Source organism: Aptenodytes forsteri, unplaced genomic scaffold (assembly GCF_000699145.1).
Source record: "Aptenodytes forsteri isolate BGI_AS27 unplaced genomic scaffold, ASM69914v1 Scaffold349, whole genome shotgun sequence".
Classification (NCBI taxonomy): Eukaryota; Metazoa; Chordata; class Aves; order Sphenisciformes; family Spheniscidae; genus Aptenodytes; species Aptenodytes forsteri.
In genome coordinates, this window is record NW_008794452.1 from 4,485,258 (window position 1) to 4,512,213 (window position 26,956).

At 41.0% G+C, this 26,956-nt stretch overlaps 1 protein-coding gene across 1 annotated transcript; it reads left to right on the forward strand.

Annotated features, from left to right (window-relative positions):
• Positions 1-5,963: 5,963 nt before the first annotated feature.
• LOC103908211 (core histone macro-H2A.2) lies at positions 5,964-26,907 on the forward strand. The gene is made up of 8 exons (XM_009290546.2): positions 5,964-6,188; positions 14,363-14,469; positions 15,851-16,048; positions 17,688-17,798; positions 19,231-19,330; positions 20,228-20,317; positions 22,368-22,542; positions 26,182-26,907. Exons 1-8 carry the CDS (start codon positions 6,017-6,019, stop codon positions 26,345-26,347), a joined length of 1,119 nt encoding a protein of 372 aa, XP_009288821.1. The 5' UTR covers positions 5,964-6,016; the 3' UTR covers positions 26,348-26,907.
• Positions 26,908-26,956: the final 49 nt, after the last annotated feature.

Consider the following 26,956-nt stretch of genomic DNA (forward strand, 5'->3'; position numbering starts at 1 on the left):
GATGTGTCCAGGCAACGGCGTGGCGTGCGCGAGGTGTGCGCGGGGCGGGGCTGCCAACGGCCGCGCTCCTCAGCGGGCAACGCTGAGCGGCCGGGGTCGGGCTGCCTGGCCCTGAGGTGGCTCCGGGGGCCTGGTGGTGACCGGGTTGGCTCCCGCGAGCTCGGCAGCTCTCAGCAAGGTCAAAAGAAGACTCAGTCTGAGTCAATAGCGAGGCCCATCCTCTCAGCCTGCGAGCCGTGCTGTGCCACGGGGGTCAGCCTCTGCAGTTTGTGAGGGGAAGCTGCGTCTGCAAGGACCCCTGGGTTTTTCTGGCTTCAGTGTACTCGTGAAGCTGCTTTCAGTAGGAACACACTGTGTCTATCGGTTTGGAGTAGGCCGAGTCCAGGCGACATACCACTTGCCCACTGAATAGCGCTATGTTTGTGCATTGGTTGTGCCTTACCGATTTATTCAGTAACAAGCTTCTGCTTTAGGTCTTCTGAGTTATTTTCACAAAGTGGTGTTTGTATACGAGTGCGCAGTCTAAGTTGACCCCTAGATATAATGTCTTTGGATTGCTTGTCAACTCCTAACTTTCAAATAGATCTTAAGCTGGAGATGAGGAAAGTGCAGGTGTGTTGATAGTCCTGCAAGTCCTTGATTGCAGTCTTTGCCTGCTGACTTCAAGTTTTCTCAATATTTGGAAGTCAGGACGCTTAGATGCCAAGCACACGTGAACCATCTGGAAATGGTGTCTGAGGCATCATTGGTGAATAAAATCGGTAGAAATGGTTCCGGTACAAGGCCTTGCAAAGACTTGGGCGTTAGTGGCCAGGCCACCGAGGTCAGCATCCAGCTGTGCCTGAGCGTTTTAGCCTGTGTGAGCTTCTGGTGAAGCTCCCAGTGTAATGTCTGCTTCTGAACATCTAGTTGTCTGAGGGAGGGCACTTGGCACACTGTGCTAAATTTTAGTCTGCCAGATGATGTTGTAGCCACCTGTAAAGTCCAGAAGGATAAGCTGCAATGCCAGCTGTTTTAATCTGACTGGGAATTTACCTAATCATTGCTCAAGTATTTAGTGATAACTAGTTGCTAGCGTGCATTTCATATTTGGTGTAGCTATTAGCTTGCTTCTGTCTTGTGTATGATCTGGGATGTGAAGAGGAACAGCCAGTTCCACTTCTCCACCAGTGTTACAACAGTTTTGGTGCTATGTTGTGCAAACTAAGCTTTCTTTTATTTTCTTTTCTTTTACTGTTTTCAGTGTTTTTTCTTAGAGAAAAATTTAGATTTGATGTATCTTAGGCATTTTGTACTGCACTGAACTTTCTGATGTGCATCCATGCTTTCTTGCCAGATCTTGACATGTTAATCTCTGAAATTGCTTGCTGGCCAGCTTTTCAAGTTCAGGCTCACTTGGAAGTTGCAATCTGTTTCTGTGTCTGCAGGTTATTCTTACTTTCTAAAAATGATACGTGTCCTTAGCACCTAAAGATGATTATGAGATTTTGTTGTTCTGAGCGTCCATGTAGGAAGGACTGGAAAGTGGTTTTAAGGTTGCTTTGGTAATCCTTGATCTGTCAGGATGTGGTGTGGGATGCAAATTGCGCAATGGTGAGAGGAATGTCCCAGGGCGGTCTCTTGTTCCAGTGTCCTTGTGGAGCAGTCATCACTCTCTGCTGATAACCATGGTGGAAGAAAATGGGGTGGTAGCGTCTGTGGTGGAGGGATCCTCCAAGTGGCCAGCAGACCCACTTGAGAGAAGCGAGGAGGTAGAGCTCTTTTTCCAGCTGGCAGAAGGAAAGTGCTGCTGGTTGTTTTGGGCTCTGAAGAAGATTTAATTCACAGAGGAAGACCAAGCTTGCAAAAGTCTACCCTATTTTCATCATATTGTAGAGAGCTCTGGGAGATCTGCTAGCTATTAAATCCCCCATAGCAACACAGGGATGTTGGAGTCATGGCAGAGTAGGAGTGTGCCGTGACCAATTAAGGGATTGGAAACATTAATTGCTTTAAATTGCCCAAGCCTCATGATGTCATGGTAGCCAGATATAGACGCAGTTCTTCTGACTCAGTGAGGATGGACTTCACATAAATGGCATGGCTGTATTTTTTAATGGAGACTGTAGTTTATAAGGGCAAACGTAGAGACAATGAATCAGCTGGCAGTGAGGGAACTAATGTGGGTAGACTCAAGTGCTTTTCAACTGCTAAGCCCTTGACGCTTAGCTGTGTCATCCGAAGAGAACAATTAGGACAGCAGCGCTCAACTTGTAGCTCTTCTGTTTGCAGCTTTGGAGCAGTTCAGGAGAGTGCATCACGTAACAGTGTCAGGGCTGAGCTGATGTGCATCCTCCAAGGTAAACCAAACCCCTGCCTGTGGGAGGAATGAGCCAGCAGGGCACGAACCCCTGGGGCCTTGCTGCAGACCAGGCGTAGCTCTTCTGTGCAAGAGAGCTTCGAGATCCCAAGGACTGACGGTCACCTGAGCCTGTGAACCATTCCCTTAGCGTCCACCCTCCAAGGTGCCTAGCGTAGATAGTTGGCAACCCCAGCATACCACATTTCTTTGTCCAGGTCCACAGGAATTGTCTTCTAGTAGATGTGACTATGCCACAGCTTGCTTTTCCTACCAAAAATCGCCTCCCATAGGAGACAAGACAAGACAAAGACATGCTGTTGTATATGTCACTCCCCAGTATAACCTGGTCCATGTAAGTTGCAAAGAAGAGAGAGCGAGCCACGGTGTTAGCAGAGTTTTGAAACCTCTTTTGTATTTAGGCTTTCACAAAATTCCGCAAACATACCTGATCTGTTACCTGCAGTGTATTTGGAAAAATGTTTTGGGATTCCAAAGGTTGCCTTGGCAGCAGGGGAAAAAATGGCTGAGACTTGCTGTGAGAGAGAAGGGAAGAATAAAGGGGTAGAGAAGAGGTGGAAAGTTCAATGAGGCAACAGAAGAATGAGCCAGAAGTGATTAATTAAACAGAAATTTATATAATGCAACAGCATGCCCCAGAGCGGTGTGCTTAGTTATACAAATATGTTTTGATTTTCCATCACAGAGATCAAGTTCAACCACGGTATTTTCTGTGAATGCAACCTCATGACGTTTGCTTTTTTTTCATTGATTTACATGCAGTTGGGATTTGGTACTAGAGGAGCAAATATATGAGAGGTTAGCTTAATATGATTTTGATACATGGTTGTTTGTAGTGTACTCTTTCAGCATGGCTCTCTGTAGGGATTTTAGTGTAGGACTGAACCCTCAGTTGATGAAACTGTCCTGCTGGTATTGCAGGAGTCAAATCGTAGCCTAGTGCATACATTTATTAAGTTCCACCTTAAAATGAGTTATTGTTGCTCATATTACTCATAAGAGAAGGCTGTTCCAGAATTTCGCTCCTCTGATGGCTAGAAACCTAATTCCCAGCCTACATTTATTCATTAATTTGAATGTCAGTTATCACGAACTGAAAAGGACAATTTATAAAGGTTAATCGGTAGCATAATATGAAATTGAAAGTTTATAAAGGGTTTCTCACAAATTGCTAATTTCATTGAGCAAGAGGTCTGGAGGAAGGGACCTTGAGAGATCACCTCGTCCAGCCTCCTGTCTCAAGGCAGATCCAACGCTACCTGTGCCATTTCTGACATATATTCTCTAGCTGTTTTGAAGTTGCCCTGGCAGGAAGATTCTGCCACCTCCCCGTCTGACTGAGTCCAGTGCTCCACTCTCCTCCCTGCTACCCAGCTTTTGTAAGAGTCCTGCTCTTCTCCTGTCACTTTTATAGGGAACACTTACTCCCTCCACCTTTGAAGCAGCCTTTTATGTCTCTAAAGACCATTATCATGTCTCCTGGCTTCTTTTTGCCTTCCCTTTTAGTTTGTGTCAGACGTCTGATTGTTCTTATCACCCTCCTCTGGATTCTTGTTGCTCCACATGCCTGAAGCGCGGTATCTGCGGTTGGACATAGCTCCTCAGCTCAGCGCTGGCTGTCCTCTTGCTTATACACCTTAGTGCAAGGTTTGCCTTTTCACAACAGCTCTTTTTCCCCCCACTGTAACCTGCTGGTCCTAATCAGCAGAGCTGCTTCCTAGCAATTGTTCCGTGTCCTACACAACTGTTTACTCCTGCATCAATGCAATTAATGGATTGCTCGGGAATTTTTTCCACTTGTATCTGTTTGAAGTGGCCATTGCCTTTAATGCGCACTTGCAAGTGGTAGTTAATGAGCTCTTTTACCACCACTCGTGATTCCAGGCTGGCAGTTCTCAGGGAACTCTGAGTGGGATAATGAGCAGCATCAATTTGAGGTGTCCATGTCTGATAGGTTTACTAGTTTAATCTTTCCCAACTTTTGTTATTGTACCCACATAATATATTGCATGCAGAAAGAAAAAATTATCTGGCTGGTAACAAGGACACGCCAGGGTTTTATAGATCCCTGCAGACCCTGTGGTGATTTTATTTCCTTGCTATCATAATGAAACTGTGTTCAAGTTAGGTTATCGTAGAAACCCACCCTTGAATTTGGCTGTTATGGATAAGCTGGTTTCTGTGAATGTCGGGCTTTGTATGGGACAGGTGACCCTCTTTGTATATGGACTTGATTTGTAATAAGCAGGATAAGAACGAAACACAGATTTCTGTGCCCTCCTCGGATGAACGTTGATTGTTCCCAGGGGCTTGCAGTGATGTCAACGACTTTTTCTTTTTTTTTTGAAGGCTATTTAAAATGCAGATTATGATAAGATTTAACAGTATCACCTAAAGTAATGGTAACATTTTTCAAATTATCTCCCTCCTTCTGTTTCCTTGTTTCATTGAGGTGAATGAATACTGGGAATTAAGTAGCTTTGCCTTCATTGACAGAAATACCATCTGTGGCAGGTTTATTTCAGAGGAGTGAATCTTGATCTATTGTGTTGTAACCAGGATCATAATTAGGACACTCCCAGGGCAGCTGTCAAAATGGAGTTAAAAACAATTTTTGGACACAGAGTTAAAACTTCCCCATTATATGACTGCGAGTGAGAACTAGGGGTGTAACTATGACCGCATGCACACTTTGGAGTGGCTGACTCCAGGGTTTGTTGTCCATTTACCTGCAATCTCATTGTTGCTAGGAAAACAAGGAGAAAATGAGATTTGTTTTCTTTGCTCCTATGTATAGACTAGGTTGGCTCTTAATGCAGGGAAAAACCACATCTTCAGGGAGCTTGATGGACAGAAAAACCTGGTAGCCAGTCCTTTTAAGATGAGAGATTAAAGATCTCCCCTTAGCTCTGTGGAGGAAGGCTTCTGGGGCTCCCAGGAGCTGCTGTGAAGGTGATCCAGGGAAAATTATGAAAGCGGTGAAGCCTGTGAGCTGGCCCCTGGGGCTCAGTTCCTGAGGCCAGAGCAGCGTGAGGGGAGGTGCTTGAAGAATAGCTGCTTGCCTGCTTCTTCTCTTCAGCCATGCATTGAAATTCCCCATATAAAAGACCTGTGAAGCAGCAGTGTGTTTGTAGGTAGGTTTTATCTTCTGTGTGAGCAGTACGACTTCCTCTACTTACAGGTGGCACTAGTATCTGCTTTTCAGCTTGTTTAATGCTGTCCATTATGCCAGTTCTTCTCAGCTGTTTATAACTTGCTAAACTTAACAATCAGCATGGAAATCTTCCATGCTGCAGATGTCTGCCTTGGTGTGATTTGGTTTTGTTTTTGTTTTTTAAAGATTCATTTAATGTACATTTGATTTTTTTCTTTTTATATTCTCCAAACCACTTTTTCTGTGATATTGCTACACTGACAGTGCAGTAGTCAAAAGAAAAGCTATAGCAAATGTTCCAGTTATTCAACTTTTAATGAATAATGCCTCAGCTTTAACAGGTATTGAGAATGGGTTTGGATTTTTTCTTCTGGAAGAACAAGATAATGTATAAAGATGTTTCTCACATGCTGAACACCAATCCCGTTTCTTTTCTCTTGCAGCTTTGGATTGGAGCAAAGGCCTAAGAATCACCAGCAAATTGAAAAGCACAAAGCTGCAAGATGTCGGGCCGAAGTGGGAAGAAGAAAATGTCCAAACTCTCACGCTCAAGCAGGGCGGGCGTTATTTTCCCTGTGGGGAGGATGATGCGCTACTTAAAGAAAGGAACATACAAGTACCGGATAGGTGTTGGAGCACCAGTTTACATGGCAGCCGTCATAGAGTACCTAGCAGGTAAACCAAGAACCTGATCCTGGAAGTGCTGATAACACACGGAAGCCAGGGGTATCCATGGGATGGGATACAAATGTGTTCAGCACTTCTGAAAGTCAGGCTCTGCAAGTGCAGCATTTGTTGAAATTTGCTTAAAATGCTAAGGAGATTAATTTGCTTTTTGAAGAGGCTGTGGATGGAAATTTTCTCCTTTAGAGGCACCATGCTTGGTCACTAGGTGGAAGGATTATTTTTTCTTGCTTTGCAGAGTCAGGAGTTGCATCTAGGTAGTTTCTGTCCAAGAGAAAACTGATATGAATTAGGCTTTTGATACACCTGGATGTGAATAACAGGAGGAAAAAAAGCAAACCCACCTTGTACATCTGTTGTGCTTTTTAAGTGAACAAACTCTGTTTCGCTGGCTGCATTTCTCCTTGCAGATCAGTGTCAAAGTGTTATGAAATACGGAGGTTGTTCATTTGTATTTTAAAAATCCTTTTGGCTTGCCTAAGTGTATAAAGAAACTGTGTCAGGGTTTAAATCTTCCCACATACCCTGAGTTTTCTTTTCCCTTCCTTTCTGAAACTGACCTCAGAGGAAGGGGCAGGTGTCACATGGTGATACAATATACTGCAATATACTGTGATGTATTGCAATATTTCAGACTGTCCTACTATCATATCTGCTCGGTTTCTTATTTAATTATGGAAAATAGCACTTTAGCAAATTGTTACAACGCCCAGTGGAGAGAGGATTCTGGTTCAGGTTACTTAGGTGTTACAGATCAAGACTGAGGTGCATTAGAGAATCTGTGAGGAGTCACAAGCCTGGATGGAATTAATTGAGTGGGTTGTGTTTCAGGAGCATAGTTTATTGCCAGAGTGGCATGGAACAAGCTTGCATGGAGCCTGGTTGTCCATGTAACAGCATGTCAGTCTTTATGCAAACATTGCTGTCGTTTTTACACATGAAAGCCTGTTCTCACTACCAGACAATAAAAGCACTGTTTCCTTTCAAAGGTGTAGAGAAAATCTGAAATAGTGATAATTTCACTATTAATAAGTTAAATTTCTGATGATGCCTAATAGTGTGTTACAGAAACTTCCACATTTGTGCTGATTAGTTGCAGGATGAGAATCAATTTTTTTTTTTTCTTTTTTTTTCTGAGGCTACTTCTGGAGTTGGAGTGAAAAAGTATTGCTTATGTGGAAGAAATGTAAACAAAATGTTTAAGCTTGCATTTATGTTCACCCCCAGTTCCTTCAAGAGAGAAGTCCAGAAAAGGAGCTGGTTTTAAAATAAAGCAAAACACCACTGAAAAGCAGAATCAAAATCCAAGATGGTGATCATTTCTTCTGCTCATTTGATTTTTATTTTATTTTTTTACTGTGTGGGAACAAACATGTTTGTATTAAGATCATTTCATCATAGAGAAAGATCAGTTCTCTAAGTGATTTTAGAGACGATCTTTCACTTCATTAAGAACATACATATACTCATATTTGCACAATCCAAATTCATACATTAAAAATGAAATCTTGTAACTGCAGAAATCTCTCTCTCAGTGGAGCTGGTGCAGTTGTGCTGTACCAGGGAAGTCTGCGACTTGCAGAGCTTGTTTAGTTGTTTGCAACATGGAGTGCTACTCATCAGGGATGCTTCAGAGGCTGCAGGGAGTTAGGGAGAAAGGTGGAGATGGAGGATTCATAGCTCTACCACAGTGATTTTCAACCTTGTTTTTGTTGGTAGGCCTCTGTATGTTTTCTAGTTGGAGGTTCAGGCCTCTTCAGGAATGTCATAAATATGAATTTCTCTATAGCAAGGTGTGTTTGCTTTATCATTGATTGTGAATCGCTTAGAAGTCATCTGCAGACTTCTGGATGTCTGGGTATTGCAAGATGAAAACCATATTACATGGGTTTTGGAAATTGCACTAACTTTTATAACTGAATAATGTGCTGCATAATGATTCTGCTGACCTTCAGTCTGGGGAGGAATACTTTTTTTCTTTTCCCACTCCACAGGGATCCATAGCATTCAAAGGAGTTTCTAGGGTAAGCATTTGGAGATGCTTGTTCTGAGCTGTGGCAATTATTACAAGGTGTAGTAATAAATTGTCAGCAGCACATCTGGTATATGCAGCACTTTGGTAGTGCAGACCAAGTTGTGGTCACCTTTATATAACATACAGCGCAGCACTGTTTACCTATTATGTGAACTAGAACAGTATATAGCTTGGCTCTGCTTCTGGCTAGTAAGTGCAGTTTAATTTAAATCATTAATATGGAAAGGGCAGATTATGTGTGGGCCTACGCTTAGTTTTAGAAAAAAAGAATGTGTAGTCAACCAGGCAAGAAAATTGCTACATGTGTAGGCTAGGGGCCCACGTAAATTGTAAGGGAATGTTATTTTAAGCTGCTTGGTTCAGCAGAGGGAGAACCCCCTCTCGGCCCAACTCTGTATCTGTTGTAATAGAATGGAGTAGTGTTTCTGAGCAAACACCTATTGCTTGTGGGTAGCAGTATTTCCAAACCAAAGTTTCTGTGCTCTATCCAGAGTTTTGTTTGAAAAGATTACAAAGGTGGCTAGTTCAATTAAAAAACAGTGTTGCAACATCTAACCCTGCTGATCTAGTTATTCCTAATATGTATGTGTGAATATAGTCTTTGGTTTTGGGAAGCCTTTAGAAACAAAATGTGGTTTTCCAAGGCTGTCGTCAAAGGGGGTATTATGTATCAAGCTGGTAACATTTAACATTGCCTGATACTTCCTATTACAAATTCCAGTTTTCTGTCATGGACTTGCAACTATGAAATGGTGGCTACTCAGGCTGAAAGCCTTCGTACAGGGGAACTGCTTCAGGCTAAATCTGGGAGGGTGGGAGTAAGGGAGTCTGGTTCTTTAACTGTTTCACAGAAGCAGGTTGAACCATGGGTTTTTGTTATGTTAAAACATTCACCAGAACTTCTCCTCTAAACTCCTGGGTGCTTCTCTGTGTTTGAGCAGAGACTTGATGCTTTACAAAAGGGAAAGGGTAGTCACTGCCATCTCAGAGAAATCTGCTTTATTTGGCCAAGCTGTAACTTTGAAAAATCACAGGTTGCTCATGCTCAGCAGAGACTTTGATTTTAACAGCTAAAATCTTCAAAGACTTAGTCCTCACTGAGCATGCTCCAACCTCTCTCAGCTCCCAGACTGTTTATGCATCATCCCCCAGAGTGATGGAGCATGCCCTCAACCTCTCAGCTCCAACGTGTGACAGGACTGTGTATGGGCCACTCCACGCAGTGGCTGAGAATGCTTCAGCCCGTGGCTACAGGTGCTCAGAAGGACTTTCCCTCTCACTGCTGTCCCCGGCTGCTCCTGGTCACAGCACTGAGAGCAGGGAGTGGGCTTTCTCTGGTCTCAGTGGTACCGGGCAGCACAGGGGAGGAAGCTCTCTGATGTGAAGGCAAAAGCCGCACAGAGGTGAGTGGCAAGAGGTCTGGGACTGAAGGCAGGGAGTACATGAAAAGAAGTTGAAGGAGAGGCTAATCCTACTTACTGTCCGTGAGGTGGGAAGGGCAGGCTGGAATTAACTGGATAAGCAGACTGGGAGACTGGGAACAGGTTCCACATTGGTCAGAGAAGGAGACTGGGAACAGATCATAACATTTTGGGGAGATGATGGTTATGGGAGAAGTATATTGATGTTAGAGAAAGAGCCGGGGATGGATCTGGCTAGTGGGGAGAGCTAAACTGATGACCAGTGGGCAAATAAATGGCAAGGGGCATCCAAAAATCCTTCCAGGAAGCTGGAGAGTAAGTTGGAAAAATAGGGCACAGGCCAAGGATTGGATGGAGGGGGTGCTGATAATGAAGAACCTAGAAAGGAAGTTTGAGCCTGAGTATTATTACAACTGAGAAGAGTGGACGGGAGAAATGGAAATGGTCCAGGAAAGGCAACTGAGATAGAAGTCTCAGATGTGGATTGCCAAGGAAAGGAGAATGGGCTATGGAGCTGGGAAAGCAAGTCATGGCTGGGATAGGGGCAAGGTGGATGAGGCTGGAAGAGTCAAACAGGACCAGAGCTGTCTGATTGCATTCATCCAGGGCCTTGCATGGACCAGTGATTCTCCTGTGAGCGATCAGCCATGCACGTGGTCTGTTGATGGCCTATATTTGTGTTGCCCTGAAGCACTGAGCCTCTTGACTAGCATCATCCGGATGGTGCATATACATCTTGAGCATCATTACTCACAGTTGCCATGTGGTTCAGACTGCCTTTTGGCTTTGGTATGTGTTCTGTGTCGTGAGCTACTAGATCCCCATTTTTGCTCTGTGTATGCAAGATTGATTGTGGCTGCACCCCACAGCCATTATCAACGCCAAATCTGCACTTTGGCTTATCAACCCCATTGTTAAAATGCCAGCAATCACCGCAGTGTATCCCAAGAAGAGGTACTTTTACCTTGACTGATTAGCTAATGTGAAGAAGATCTCATCAGTGTTCTAAGGCTTTTTTTTATAATCTCTCTATGCTGTTTTATATCTTAGGCTTGAAAATCATATTGCAAAACTGCAGCTTAATTCCTATCCAGAAGGTTGTGTTTACTGGAACAGTGTTGGGCTCCACTGGCTTCAGAGTTAAAACTCCACGAAAAATTGGCCTCGGTCCCATTGGATTTATGGACTTTGCAACAGACGCATGCCAGACTATGCTCTGAGTGTGCATGGGGCTGACTACAGTCATCATCATCTAAATCAAACATCAACTGCATGTGTCCCATAATGCACCTTCCCAAAATGTAGGCAAGGAATACAGATGCCTCTTGCTTAGGAAGCAGAAGACATGTGACTGGTGTGCTGGTCAGAGGAACTCACAGAAGATGTCAATGGAAAGCCATCTTCTCTAAATTAGGGCAGAACACAACACCAGCAAATACCTCCTCCTTCAAAGGACATCAGCTGGCATACTCCTCTGTCTGTTTCACTCATCTGCCATCAAGAGACAAATTGAGCAGATACTTTTCCGCTTGCAAATGGAGGACCAAGGACTCCATCATCTGATACGTCTTTTCAGAGCAAAGGTATTATTGGGTAGATTTGTACATGGTAGTGTAACAGCAACTGTCAAAACTTATCCTAAAGGGGAAGTGGAAAACAAGATAACCTGTCTAAAATCTTTCTGATTCTGCTGTCAGTAGTTCTCATATATCTTTCTTATCAGTCCAGCTGAGCACTTCACAAAAGCAGGCTGAGCTCAGCTGAACAAATAGCTTTGGCCTGGCTATGATGCTTTTAGTTCCCAGATACTCCAAATCTGTTGATCCATCAGCTAAAGAAACCTCTTTTTCCTGTATGTCACAGGATGAGAAGATGTAATCCCATTCAGGTCATAGCTTGGCTGCCACTTGTGTCGGTTGGAAGACAATTATGTTCTTCCCTGGTCCCGAGTGCTTATCAAGCAGGAGAAAAGGCTCTATTAATAAGACTGAGTGTTGTGTAGAGTCAGTGGACAGATCTGAGCATTACTCTGTTGACATATGTTCAATGTCTATCTGAGGCTAAGGTGAACTGTGGAGTGCATAAATGAGCTTTTAGCCATCTGCACTGAAGAGGTCTGAATTTGAAGTTATGCTTCCAGCATGGAGGCATCTTGTGTGGATGTTGAATCTTGAGGGAAGCAAGATTATTTCAGATTTCACTTTAATTCTTAATGTCTGCTGCTGAGAGGACGTAAAGTAAAACCAACTTATGTCTGAGAATATCAAGATGCCTGATTTCAGGAGAGCTTGTTATAGTACAGGACTTCTTTATAGGAGCTATATTCTCAGACTAGTCTCCTTAGAGTTTAGGTAACCTCAGCTGTCAAGACATTTCTGCTTGAAATATAAAGCAGTTTCTTTAGGGATCTGTTCTTATCAGCAGGGGTTGTGATAACTGAAGCCTCCAGATTTGATGTTGCATTTTTGCAAGTGCCATTTTATATTCTTAAGACTGAGTCCTTGCCTCCAACATTAGAAAAATATGCATATAGCCAATCGTTAGAAGGAGGTAAGGCAATTATTTACCAATGCAAATAATTGGCATCCTTTGATAAGTTATACGCATATTCCACAGTCTGCCATACATCTTCTCTGCCTTGGATTCCCTTCTTCCCGGTGTTCTGTGGTAGAGGGCTGGCATTTGAGTGTTCTGCGTTTTTTGCTCTTAACATTAGGCAGAGGACATTTGAGTGCACCATCAGGATGCTGCTGGCCAAAGGACCCAGAACCTGGGGGAGTGGGGTGAGCACACAGGTAGCAGGATGTGCCTGTTGTTGGCACATCTGAAAGAACTTCAGTTACCACACAGGTAAGTATGTGTTGCTTTTTTTTTTTTCCTGATGCAATCTTCCTCTGCTATCAGCACCAATCTTGCAAAACCCACTGGAGAAGTCTGAGTCTCTCTTCTTGCTTTATGCTGGTCTGCACAATGGATGGCAATCTGTTCCTGCTGTCTGCTGCTGCGTTAGCTCCACTGGCAGAGGTCTGAGAGTTGGGTCTGAAACTTCTAGCTTTGCATCCCCCATAGGGGTGAATGTAGGTGGATTATGCAGGATTCTTCTTTAAAGTCCAAGTCAAACACTCCAAAGTTAGGAAATGCCAGAGCCGAGGTTGCTGCCGTAACTTTTAATGTAGGCCTAGTGTGTATTTGTGGTGTGATACTATTTCTGATCATCCGATTGCACTCTGCGTTTTCCTCATGGCAGTGGCCTAGTTATCGCAACCGTGGTTCTAATATTTCCTAAAATTTAAGTGCTTGTCTTTGCAACTTTGATAATGTTTCTTGAAAGTTTTGCATGAATAATTGTGAAAATTTTCAAAAGACACTATTTCTTAGACAATTCACTGCGAATATGCACGTAATTCTAAACAATGGCTTTTACATCTCCAACATTCAGTTAAGTATGTATGCTGCATAGTAGTGAAAACTGGATGACAAGTATGCACTTTTGTTATTCTCACTAAGTCAAATTGAAAGCTTGTATTTTTCCCATGAACTGCGAGCTAAACCTCTTGTTGAAATCCTTTGGATTTTAGCCAGAGAGCATTATGTAGATTTCTGCTAGATTTTTCATGAAAGTTTTTCTTTTTATAAGTTACAGTTCTTTATTTAGTTGATAAAAAGGAGTCAGATATCATTAATAGGACACTGATGGGCTGTAACTTTCTTACCCCTGTTAGTGACAGATGTAAATACAAAAACAAAAACCAGAAGGCAGGGACAGTGGATACTTTTTAAATGAAACAAGGCGTGATTATGATTTTTATGATTATTTGAGCAAAACATTCCCTTCTCCTTCCTTCTCAGTGTTTCAGTAGAGTTCTTACATGAGAAATAACTCCTGAGTAGGGGCCAAACTGTGTAAGTTAATGAGTTATACTGACTGCTACAGTTTAAATAAACTCAGAAAGACGTGTCTCTGTTTCCTCTATAATAATTAGAAAAAGCTCAGTGACCTCAGTCACAGTATAAATGTTATTGCAAATTTAGAGAAACTACTTTCGAAGTGACCTCCTGTTCCCGGAGACGTAGAAGGAACTTTCTACCAATAGTTCATGCATTGAAGCTCTTATGTTGTTTCTGCTTGCCTCTAAAGTCAAACCTTTCACATCTTGTTCTGAAATGAACCTTCTCACAGATTTTCAATGCCCTTTAATGCAGAATTGCAGCATTGCCTGGCTAGTTTGTTGGCTTTCAAAGTATTTCTTTAAATGCACCTCAGTCTTTGTCTTACCTGGTCCTGAGAATCCTTGCTGTTTTGTCAGAACTGTCTGTATTAGGTTTGGGGTTTCATTGCATGCTTTACTGTTTTATTGTTACAGGCTTACTGCTAAATTTTGGACTGCTGATGTACATTTTTATAGGGTGTTTCTTGTTTTTTTGAAAGAGAATTCTGACTTGGGACTTGTAAAAGAAGTTATGTGAACCAAGCTTAGCATATTTTCTGCTAGCTGTCCTTTAGGGAATTAGGAAGGACAAATTATTTTACGTAAATTTACAAATACATTGAGTGTGGTTTGGTTTCTGTCTTTCTGTAGCAAAGACCATTTAAATTGAGAAACACCCACAAAAAGGTAAATGGATATTAAGAAGGAATGTAAAATGTGTATATAGGGTGTACATAAGTTGCATTTTTGTTACTCATTTTTATCTCAATGTGTTTACAGCTGAAATTCTAGAATTAGCGGGAAATGCAGCACGAGACAACAAGAAAGGAAGAATTGCCCCCAGACACATCCTTCTGGCAGTTGCAAATGATGAGGAACTGAATCAGGTACCCATTTACATTTCAGTGCGAGTGTTACATGCTGTGGCATGAATGAAGCTGCTACCATGGAAGGTTAGAAACAGTTTAGTCTAACACATGAATGAGAACACAATTATTAGAGCAGAAGACGACAAGATTGTGCCCACTTGAATAAAAGCAAACAAAAAAGAAGGTTCTGAGATATCCCATCTTAAATCCTCTGGATATAAATTTTGCTTCTTTTGTAGCCTGTGAGTCCTCTTGAAGTGGGTAAACCTGATGCTTAATTTTTTCCTCAGGGACATCCAATACTTAAAGAAAATGTGCCATATGGAAGACCTTTTCCCAAAAGCTGTAGAAATGTGTGTTTTCTATTATACTGTTTGTGAGGCCCATCTTGGGTAAGGATCTGGCTCACTCTCTGCTATTGCTGCCTCCAGGACTGCCTCGCCCTCTGTCTGCCCAGGTCCCATTAGTACCCAGACTGTGGTTTGCGGTGCTCTGACTCTGAGGATCACTTCTGGGATCACTTCTGCAAAACTTGTTGAGTGAGAAGAGAGATCATGGCATGGGCTGCGAATTGTAGCATTCAGTGGTGCTGGAAAGGTTCAGTCAGCATCAGAGGATCTTTTCTTGGTTGGCCCCACGTGAAGATGGATGATATCATTCACACTTTGAAAGATTCCTGCACTTAATTTGACTGCTTTAAATAATGAAAATGTGGTGCCCATGAAGTCATCTGGCTTTGTTTCCAGTCAAGGGGGAAAAAAAGTCAAAACAGAGGCCAGGAGAGAGGGAAAAGCATGCAGAGAAATTCCCTGCTCTGTGGCGCTGGTCACTGGCCTGTGAACTGGGGACTAGATCTACTGTTGTCCGTTAGGAATTAGCCAGATTTTGTCCTCCACCTAATATCACAGCCCATTCCTATTGTTCGCCTCTGCAAAGCAGGTTCTTGGGGCTCACGCTTGCTTTCACTGAATCTGTTTCCCTGCCAAAGGGATCTACAACCAGTCCTTCTTTGAGCAGGGCTGTGGTGCAATCATTTTTGTAAGTAGCCTGCAGGCACTTACCATCTCCTCTTACCCTCACTCATTGCTTGTGAGTCACCAAGGACAGGTATGCAGAAAGACCAGCACTGGAAGAGAGAAGATTGGCTGACCTGTACAGTAATGGAGTTCTCCAGGATGTGTTGGCTGACCTTGCTGTGACCTGCCAGGTTTCTTGTTATTGTGGATTTTCTCCCTCATAGTTTTTGTTTGGGGTTTTTTTTTCATGATAAAGGGACGAGGTGCAATGCTTTGGGAAGTGTGGACTCTACTTGCATATGTGTAATGTAGTCAGCAAAAATAGCTTGAGTGCAGACTAAGAGAATCTGTAATGTGCTCCTTTACACTGCTTCTCCTTGCAGTTGCTAAAAGGTGTGACTATTGCAAGTGGAGGTGTCCTGCCCAGAATTCAGCCAGAACTTCTAGCCAAGAAACGGGGTGCCAAAGGCAAATCTGAGACCATCCTTTCACCTACTCCTGAGAAGAAGGGAAGGAAATCCATGGTGAACAAAAAGAGTGGGAAGAAGGCAAAGTCTACCAAGGCCCGGACACCCAAAAAGGTAAGCATGAGGCAGACGCAGGATTCCAGAGGTGTGGGAGAGGGGATGGATCAAACCCAACTAAGATTATTAGGAGGAATAAATTAGCGCTTCTGCATTGTTTGTTTGTAACAACTGGAAATGGGAGGTAGGAGTTGATAATAGACACACCAGGATTTTTTTTTCTCTAACTTTAGAAATAAAGGCAAACACAGTATTTTTGTAATGAATTTTCATAACAAAAACCTTTAAAGCTTTGAGGGAAACTTTTCAGATTTCCATGTCACCCTTTGCAATACTTTCTTGATAACTGTGTAGAATCTCTTCATCTCCACACTAACTGTGCGGCAGTGAACTCTATCTTTTAAAATAAAGGAAGCTGTATTTTAAAACATTTTCTACTTGAGAGATGTCACACCTTCAGCCTTGTACAGTTGCCGAATTGCTGTTGAAGATTTTTCACTGTCCAGAGAACTTGTCCTGACATGGTACATAAATGTCATTTTGACAAGCTCTTTGTTTCATGTGTTCTTAGGTGTGCTGTTGTTAATGGTTTTTAAAAGAGTTGCAAGAAGAATAAAGGAACCGGAACTTGACTACTGCACCTTCCCTTACGGTTGCCCATCCACTATCACCATCCAAAATGGTTTAATTTGGTAAAGCAGTAACCCAGATCAGTGCTCTTGGTTTGTCATTCCAGAGCATGCATCTTAAAACACTGCTAAATTTTTGATTGGGTAGGAGTAAACAATATTAAGCTCTGGCCTAAGCTTTTTAAACTTGTGTTAAGCACATCTCTCTTGAAGCCTCTAAGCTTTAATACATTTCCATAGCTGAGAATATGCAGAAAAATTTTCTTTTAAAAAGAAAACAGTGTTGCTTAATGGGATGCTTAATAGGATGCCTCTGTGTATTGATCTCAGCTACCTTACTTTCAATTGTGCACATGCAGAGTTTGGGACTTGTTAGGAAGAGTTAGGTTCTTGACATACCTTAAAGCAAATATTGAGAGATGTGAGGAAATGCTCCTGCAGCCCTGGTAGGAACAGGTTTGCTGCTCCTGGAGCTAAGCTGCATGAAGGAGTGTGTCCCACAAAGGGGATTTTGCATTCAAACTTCAGCTATTAGTTATTTCATTTTGTCTTTCTGACTGCTTGTATGGAGGTGTGATGGCTCGCTCCTGTCAATATGGATTCAGATTTATGATTTATTAGCTGAGACTTACGATTTTTTTTCAGATCATAAAGTTGTTTTTTCCTTCAGATTGGAGCATTTGACTGGGTTACTAAGTTACTAAGTTTGATTTAGTATGAGCTCTTCTCTGTTAGCAGCAAAAATAAACTAGCACATGCCCACTGATAAATACAACCTTAATTGTTAGTAAAACTACAGATGGATGTGGGTGCCCCAATTCTTAATGTGACTACGAACGTATGTAATGCCTCAGATGAACCACTGATGTTTTAGCATTATATAAACAGTGAAGACCGCTGTTGTTACATAATCTTTGGGGATTAAAAGGCTATGAGTAATATATTTATTGATCTGAGAAGATGAGATTTGTAGTAACTGATTAAATCTATCCATTACTGAATAATGGTAAATGTTGATTTTTTTTTTTTTCCTTTGAGAGTTCTTGCTTTTTTCTCCTCCCAAATAGAACAAACAAAAGGACAATGAAAAAGAAGGAGCTTCAAATTCAACATCTGAAGATGGACCTGGGGATGGTTTCACTATCTTGTCCTCCAAGAGCCTTGTGCCAGGACAAAAGGTAATACAAAGCTATAACAGATTGGGATCACAGCAGTGGAGCCTAGCATAAACGGGAGGATGCTTTTGATCTAACACCAGTACAAAATCTTCTCTACGTTCTTCCTTAGTGGTCCCAAATTGAAGGCCAAAACTCACTCAATTCATGGGCCTGGTAAAGGGTCTCAAAAAATACGTCTGCAGATAAAAGATTTCCAACAATAATGCTGGTCAGCCTCTCTTCTCTATAGAGAGCCATACTGATTAATTTCTTGGCCTAAGCTGTTTTAGAGTTTTGTTCTGTTTGGACTTGGATGCGTTGTGCCTGGTATACTGCCAAACCAGGTTTAACCTTCTAGGCTATTTATTATTTATAAAAGAGTATTTCTGGGCCAGGTCCTAGGATTGCCCAGAGCTTCCACATGTTGGTTTGTGCCAGAAGCCTGGATGCTCCATCTGAAAGTGGGCTGTGGGGCGCCGCTCTCTCACTGTTCAAATTGAGGAGCTCACCAGAGCTGCAGGGCATTCCTACTTCTCCATCTCAGCACAGACTGTGACACCTTGCCTGGCCAGAATTACAAAACTGTCCCACCAAAATACCCACGTCCTTGGTGTCCAGCCAACTGTCTGTCCCTTTTTTTTTTTCCCCCCCTGTACTCACCAAGACGGAAAGATTTTGCCTTCCTTAATTTTTGGACCCTCTGAATGAAACTGGAGGGTTTTTTACAGATTTAACTATGGAGATATAGTCACTATATTATTATTATTATTATTATTATTATTATTATTATTTCCAATATTAATGTCATCTGGAAGAAGTGTTCTTCCTGAAACTGCTTCCGTAAGCCCCCTGTACTGATGGTATACTGTCCTCTGTTGTTGCTCAAAGTGCTTAGGCTGTGAAATCTGGGGAGCAGCCTTTTTTGAGCACCTTAAGACATCAAGTTTTGGTCAGTTCCTGTATCCAGATGTGTGGGTGGGTAAAGCATTCCTTATTTTATTTATGCCAGGAAGTCAAAGGGAAATTAATTACTTGGGTGGTGAAGCCTTTATAGATCAGGATAGTGTCAGCCCTTCTTCTCAGTCCCTACAGTAGTTTACTGGGGGCAAGTGTTTTCTCCAGGAGAAAAGCTGTTTCATTTTAGTATTTTTCTCTTTAAACAAAAGCATTTCCAAAGTCAGCCTTTTCTCTTCAAAGTGTGATGCTAGAACATGAATTTTCTAGCAGTAACTTCTTCTGGAGCAAGCTCCCAAGCTGTAGGCTTATCACAAAACAATCTGAGTGGTGTACTAATTAATTAAAGGCTAAAAATCAGAATCACACATATTGAACACAGTAAAACTACTGATCTCTGAAAGACTGAATCCAGCCTACTTTCATTTTTTGTTTTTTGGTATGAAAATGATTCAGATTACTATTTTTTTTTTTCTACTCTCTTATTATTATTTTACAGCTTTCTCTGACACAGAGTGACATCAGCCATATTGGCTCCATGAAGGTAGAAGGCATTGTTCACCCTACAACTGCTGAAATAGACCTCAAGGAGGAAATAGGTGAGGCTCTGCTACACGCACTAAAAACAGATCTAGAGTTGGAACAGTAGCTGGTCTACTAGCTGCCTGCTGAGATCCCGTCCTGTTTCATCTGAATCTTCCCCAGGCCATAAAATATCACTTAAAACACTTCTGAAAATCAGGCTGGATTTGCCTAGGTATAACAGGCTAATCACTAATTTATCTTTTTTTAAATGATGGCTTATGACAATCAAAACACAGATAATTTGTTGAAGCACATGAGCAGCAAAGGTGTAAATAAACATTATTGCGGTCTTTATTGGATTATTTTTACATTTGCCTCTGAAAATTCTGTGAAGAAAATTATATATTAATAACTCTTCTAATTACGCTTTTCATTGTAGGATTTTACATACTTTAGAAATACTCATGTACAAAGCCTTATACTGCTCATGTGAAATAAGGAAATATTATTACTGCTGGTGTACAAATACGGAAATTGAAGCAAGAGGGAGGTAAAAAAGAGATATGCAGTAGGTTGCATAGAGAGACACAGAATCCAGTAGCAGGCTTTTGGATTAGCTGTGTTTATTTCAGAAAGTAGTAGGTTTTGTATGTTGAGTTAATTTTGGAGGCTGAAAATCTGAGTCCTGAAAATCCCACTCTTCACTATTTTAGCCATAAGACAGAGTAAGATAGCATTGTTACAGGTAATTATACTAAAGTAATTTCCAGTACTAACATGCAGGGATTTTCAAAACCAATAAAAAGTAAACTTTATCTGTGGCTAGATAGAGTGGTAAACATAAAGTTCAGCTGCTGCTGATAGAGGGAAACAGGCTAATATGTGTACAATATTCTTCTTTTAAATAACGTAGAGTTTTTTTCCTATGCTGATACTTTGAAGCCAAGGCCTTTTGCTCTGTGTCCTTGCAGGCAAGGCATTGGAAAAGGCTGGAGGGAAAGAGTTTTTAGAAACAGTGAAAGAGCTTCGCAAATCTCAAGGACCTTTGGAAGTTGCTGAAGGTAAAAAGGATACTACACTCTTTTGGAGTGTAGTATCTCTACACTCTTTTGGAGCTCATTCCATACGTTCTTTTCTCTGGACATTTTGATCTGTTCTTGATTATATATGTGCCTTTGCTTATGTGATGTAGATGTTTCTGTTTCTTGTTCGAAGCTGTTGCTGATACAGACAGCCTACTTAGGGGAAAAAAAAAAAGGAGGAAGAATAGGATACCTGTGTGCTGTGCGCATCCAGCGTTTGAGCTTCTAGGTGCCACCATTAAGTTACAGCAGGCTGATTAATATACCTTAGGCAATTTCTGTCTGTGAGAGCTCAAAAATTAAGGAAAACTTGTGCTGTCACCTTTGTGCCATCTTTTCTGTCCTATTTTTGTAACGCATTCCTTAGTGAGGATCAGAAACAGCTCTCAGTCTAACATAAGAGGTATAAGAACAGTGATAGTTTATAAATTATCCTGCTTTATGCATATTTGATGAACAGTACAATCCAAACAATTACCTTACTTTGAACACAAATAAAGATGCGATACGATCTTTAGAACTGACATGCTTTTTGGAAGAGCAATTGCTGCTCTTCTCCCAGGTACTACAGCTACATTATAGAAATACAGATTACAGAAGAGCTCCCTTCAAATGTTTAACACATCTGTAGCAGTGAATAGTTTGGGGTTTGAGATTATGTCTTCCTTCGTCAACAAATTAAACCAATTCATAGGGATTGAAGGTGGCTGGAGGGCAGATGGAGAGAAGTTAAAATATATCTTCCAGTGCCTTATTTGGCTTAGTATCTCAATACCCAAGAATCTAAATGCTTTAAGTAGTCTAGTTTTTAAAATTTCCTAAATGAATAGCCTAGTTTTATAACCTCAAATGACAGGGAAAATTTTGTATGAGATACTTTGCTTCACTTTTGCATTGAATCAAAAATATATACCATAACATCAAAGTAAACTACTTTTCTCTGTCAACATCACTACCTAACTAGAAAATAGACTCCTTTTATGCAGTTAAGCCAGTCCCAGGAAAGAAGATAATCTTAATTTAATAGATAGGAAAATGTACGCTCTTAAGCATTGTGTTGTGTTGTTATGTTTGAAATAGCCCCTTCTACTGGTTTTGAGGCAAGGGGTAATAAATGGTTGTTAATCACTGGAGGTCTACTGCAAACACAAGCCTAATGGGCTTGAATTCAAGTGCTGCTCACAGGATACCTGTGTTGTTTTCAGTCAATTTGCTCCCTATGGTTAAAGGCTTGACATTTATCTTCTGGTTGAAATTTAAGTGGCACAGTGAAGCATTAGACAGAATTCCTCTGTGATGGTGGACAAGTGAATAAATCCAAGTTTTTCATCCTTGGGCATTAATTGCACAGCTAATTTCAGGGTGTTTAACCTGAGATTCCCGAGACCCAGATTTTCAGAAGTGCTAATGGTCACAACTGCAACAAAAGCAAACTGATGCCATGCTGTGGACTCTGCAGGTCCTGGAGAAATATTATGCTTTCTGAAAAATTAATCTGAGATTCCTAATTGGACACAACTGGTGGAGACTTTCAACAAACATCTTTGATATTCATGTCGTTGTCTGAAATAACCCAGCTGTGAAGTGGGTCTAAATATTACTCCCTAACACTCTGGAGCTGTAATGATGATGCAGGATATTTGTGTAAGGCATTCAGATAAGGCTGTGACAGCACTGCAGAAATGTCTATTGGGTGATTAATGATACTGTGTTCAGTGCAGGATTTTGATACTTTGCATAAAACAAATTGAGGGGCCATGCTGAATGAGAAAGCTAAAAAATACTATTGAATAACTATGTGTTGACCAACTGAGCCCCGGGTTCTTTGGTCTCCAAAGAAATAATAATTGATCGCAAAAGTAGTGACGAGACAGTCAGATTATGATTGCAAGTGAGCCATTGTAGCATATTTTAATCCCTAATGTATTTCTTTGAAGAGGTAATGTAATTAAGAAAGTACATTGGATTGAGAGGTCATTGCAGGGTGGTTTCTATTCAAAACTAAATGTTATATTTTCGTTTGTGTTAGCTGCACTTACTCAGTCTAGCGGCCTAGCAGCAAAGTTTGTCATCCACTGTCACATCCCACAGTGGGGCTCAGACAAGTGTGAAGAGCAGCTTGAAGAGACTGTAAAGAACTGCTTAACAGCTGCAGAAGACAAGAAGTTGAAGTCCGTGGCTTTCCCCCCGTTTCCCAGTGGCAGGTATGACTCTTTCTGCATAGGAGGATTCTGTATCAGGTAGCAATGGTGTAATTAGCTGTCAGAGAGCTGCTGCTGTGATAGAGAGGTATCCTCTGGTTTGTGGCACAAAAGGGGCTGACCCTGCCTCCAGAGACAGCTGTGGCAGGTGCCATCTGACACCGTGCTTCTCCAGATGAAAGGAGCTTGAAGTGCAGTGTTTGCATGGAACGACCAGAAAGCCTTTATACAGAGAAATTAGCTAACCCACAGGAGAGCTGAATGGACTTGCTGTGTTTTCTATTGCTAGGCAGTAATTTTCATTCTCCTACTATCGGCCTGCACCACCTCAGTTTTTATGTCCCTTCATTTTGCTGTGGTGAATCTTATTAAAACTACATTTGTACTAGTAAGATTATACCAGCATAATACTGAAGGCAAATAACAGTGATGCAACCTGAGCTAGGTAAATGTAGGGTGTTCACTTAAGTCATCCTGAGAATAGGTATTAAACAGACTAGTGACGCAAAATGTTTTCTTTCAAAAGAAAATCAATGTTTCTCAAATGTAGTTCTGCTTTAAAAAGGGAACTATGACATCAACTGTGAAACTACACATTTCTTTCTCAATAACTAGCAAATAAAATGTGCTTGACTAAGAAATCCAAAGTATTAACCTTTTTCTTTTTTTTTCTTTTTTTTTTTTCAAACCAACAGTTCGTTAATCTTGCTTGGTCTGATCACGAGAAACCTTACACAAGCCCTGCTAACTGCAGAAGTTGTTCTTTCGTGTTGGAGTTCGCACACTTATGTTTAATTTGAAATGTAACTACTGATTTTGTTAGTAATGCCCAAAGAGTAGAGTACATAGTACAGTCCAGTTGTGTTGGCCCGGTAGTGAATAAAATGAAAGTAAAACTGCGTTTTGATCAGTAAAATCACCACACATCACTGAATACACAGGAGGTGAAAATGCCATTTTTACACAGACACTTTTCAAGACAAAATAAGATTTTTATGGATCAGGACAAAAGAATAAATAGAGGGGCAGTGCAATTTTTAATGATTTTTCTTCCTTTATACACAGATCTTTTTGTTTATAGTGTTCAGTCAAAGCAAAATGTGATAAATTGTTTTACCACTCTTTAATAATAAAGTTCAGCTTTCAAAAATGAACTGTAGCATTTAATGCCGATAGAAATAGTCTCTATAGACTCTCATGTCTCCTATGAGCGTTATCTAACAATAATCCAGTCTTGGAACATTAGTCTTAGTGCAGATCCTTCTGCTGCTTAGTTCCATTTCACTCTCTGTTGCTCTTAAAATTACTCCTGCTAACAGAAAATAGAGTAAGTCTTACCAGGTGCTGCTGGTTTACACTTTATTTATCAAAGGACCTCAAAGTTGTCTGAAAAAAGGCAGAGTTTTTCAAATAAGACTTAATGGTTTTGCTGTCATTTTATTCCACCTACATGTCTGCACAAGAAATGCTGGTTTTGTTGGGTAGATCAGGAATTATGCTGTATCAGTTCTGTGAATTTTCATCTTTCCTCTGTCCCATCTTAGGGACTGTTTACAGTAACAGATATAATGTAGCAATAGATGGGATATCTCAATTGTGCCAGGGCTTTTCACCTCTATGATTTTGACATTAAAAAGTAGAGAAATGCAGTTTAGATGAAATTACTTGTGCTGTGAAGCAGATATATATTAACTGAAAACCATTTTCAAAAAGTCCTTATCAATAGCTTGCTGCCAGAAAGGCATATTAGCTGGGTTGCTGCAGATGCTGTCCAGGGACTAAAAGTAGGAAAATGTGTTTGCTAGTAATCATTTGGGTTAGGTGAATATGGATACAGCAGTTGTTGATGACTAGTTTCCAAGCTCTTTTTTGGATGGTTTTTAATATAAATATGATAAGTAGTCTGAAATCACTAACATGAAATTGAGTAAGAAGTGAGTAGTACTAAACTTAGAAAGGGAAAAAAAATGCACATCACAGTGCTATCAGAGAGGGGGAAAAAGAAAAAAACACTGCAAAGGCAGCTCTGGATGCTATTAAAAGAAATATTTTTTCAAGTGTAAGTATTGTTAGGCACTGGGATTGCTTATCTGTGTATTCTGATGTAGCCCAATCACTGGAGATCTTTAAGTATAGGTTAGACAAACTTTTTTCAGAAGCAGAAAAGTTATATGTAATCCTGTTTCAGAGGAAGGACGTGGGCTAGGTTGTGCTGGTCAATTTTTTTTGGCATGGATCTAACTTCCTCTGGAGCATTATCGTGCAGTAGAATCTAAATAGGAGGCATTAAACTCAAGAGCAGCCAGCAGAGTAATGCCCAAAGACCCGTCTGAAATCTCAGCTCGGTCTTAACTCACCTTCAAACAATTCGGTATGTCCCAGTAAAGTCTCATCCAAACTCTCCAAGGTACGTGGCTTCCTACGTGCTCATGTAGCAAGCACTGCATCGACACTCTTCACTGTTGTGCAAAATCAGCAGAACTATTACAAGCATTGTCAGGCAGTGGAGAAACTCCAGCAGGGAATGCAGGAGAGTGTCCTTCCCTCCAGATGTCAGTGGCAGAGACACACATGTATCGCTTCAGGAAGGGATGCTTTCTAGGACAAGGAATCTGTTTAGTGTTAGACAAGTAGAACAATGTGGAGAACTTCCTAAGCATGAGCATGCTGCAAGGCAGAGTATTTCATTAGATAGGCATCAAGGTCAAACTGTAGAACAGTTCTTGAAATTTTGTCCAGTATTATAGCAGTCATATTTTTATATAAACAGAGATGCAAAGCACCTGACCTTCATAGTACCTGTGCTCTTTGCAATGTGCTCTCAGCCAGTTCCCTTGTAGCACAGAGATGAGGGCGAAGGAACTGTGTTACAGCTGAATGGCTTTGTGACTTGAAAAAGGTGTATGAGAATGATTAAGATGGAAAAAATGCTGCTGCCAAGAAGCTTGAATCTCAAGGATGTGGGCCAGGTGCCCCAAGAGATGTCAACACAGTTGAAAAGTCCACTTACTGTAAAGACTAGTAGCTTTTAGCTTTTCAGATTTTAGGTTAGAGAATATTACTATCAAAACTATCAAAATTACTATCATAATGAAAATTACTATCAAAATTACATCAAAATGAATGCGCCTTGGCCTTAATTTGGCTTGGGGTTAGGTGATTTCAAATAAATAATTTCAATTATTTTCACTGAAGTCTCAAGCAAAGTATTTTTAATGACAGAGTGAGGAAGTCAGCTAAGTAGTTGATGGTTTTTTGTTGGGTTTTTTTTAGTTTCTTTTTTTCAGTTTTCAACTAAAAAAATAATCATCCCTTCAACTTTTTAGCCTGCCCAGCATGGCATGGAAAAGTCTAATTCTAAGGGAGAGTGTTAAAAAACTTTGTGTGGTTATAAAAAGTAGAAGCAAATGAAAACAGTAACTATGCCAGCAAGGAAACTAATACAGCAGCAGATGAATATTGCTATCAAAACCTTGGGGTTTGCTTCTGGGATTTACACATTGCAAAACTGCAACTGGCACTATCTTAACAGCAGCCTGTATTTGGTACAGCTGTGGCTTGTTCCTTTCAGCATCACGTGTACATAATAGCTGCACAGATAGCTGACACTCACTTATTTTGTTTTCTTCCCCTACCACATAGAAACTGCTTCCCAAAACAGACGGCAGCCCAGGTGACTCTAAGAGCTATTTCCACCCATTTTGACGGCACCAGCTCTTCCTCCTTGAAGAACATTTACTTTCTGCTCTTCGACAGTGAAAGCATTGGCATCTATGTGCAAGAAATGGCCAAGCTAGACACTAAGTAGCAACAGCAGCCAAATGAAACTTTATTTTTCAACAAACTTGAGTAGCATTAAAAGCATTAGAGGTGGGTTTTATTTTTTCAATGTGATGAGGAGGGGGAGTGGTAGTAGTGTGATGTGTTGTGACTTGATGAAGAGCTGTGACTAGAGATGAGAGGGGTTTAGTCCGATTTCTTCATGCTATCAGCATCCTCTAGCCATTTATATCACCTTAAGCAATTGAGTTACCATCTCTTTTCAGGAGTTTGTTTAGTGTCCCTTGTTACTTTAGTTTAGAAGTTTTTAAAGAGTAACCTCATTTTAGATTTGTAGTGATGAATTTTTCTCACACACACACATACACACACACACTTTAAAGAAAGCTCTTAAAAATGTTCTGCTCCCTTTTCCCCTCCCTTGAGGGTAGACGGTAAACTTCTGCCTCCAGCCCACAGAGAGGGGGAAAAGGATTTTAGAAGTGATGCATGAGGAGCTTCTGTTTTGCTTTTAACTCATAATAATCTCTGTAATTAATGAGAATATTTCATGGTGATTTTGTTTGTTTTATAAGAAAAAAAGAAAAAGATGTGTCAAGTGTGGTTATTGTTATAAACCCTACTTTTGCTCTGGGAA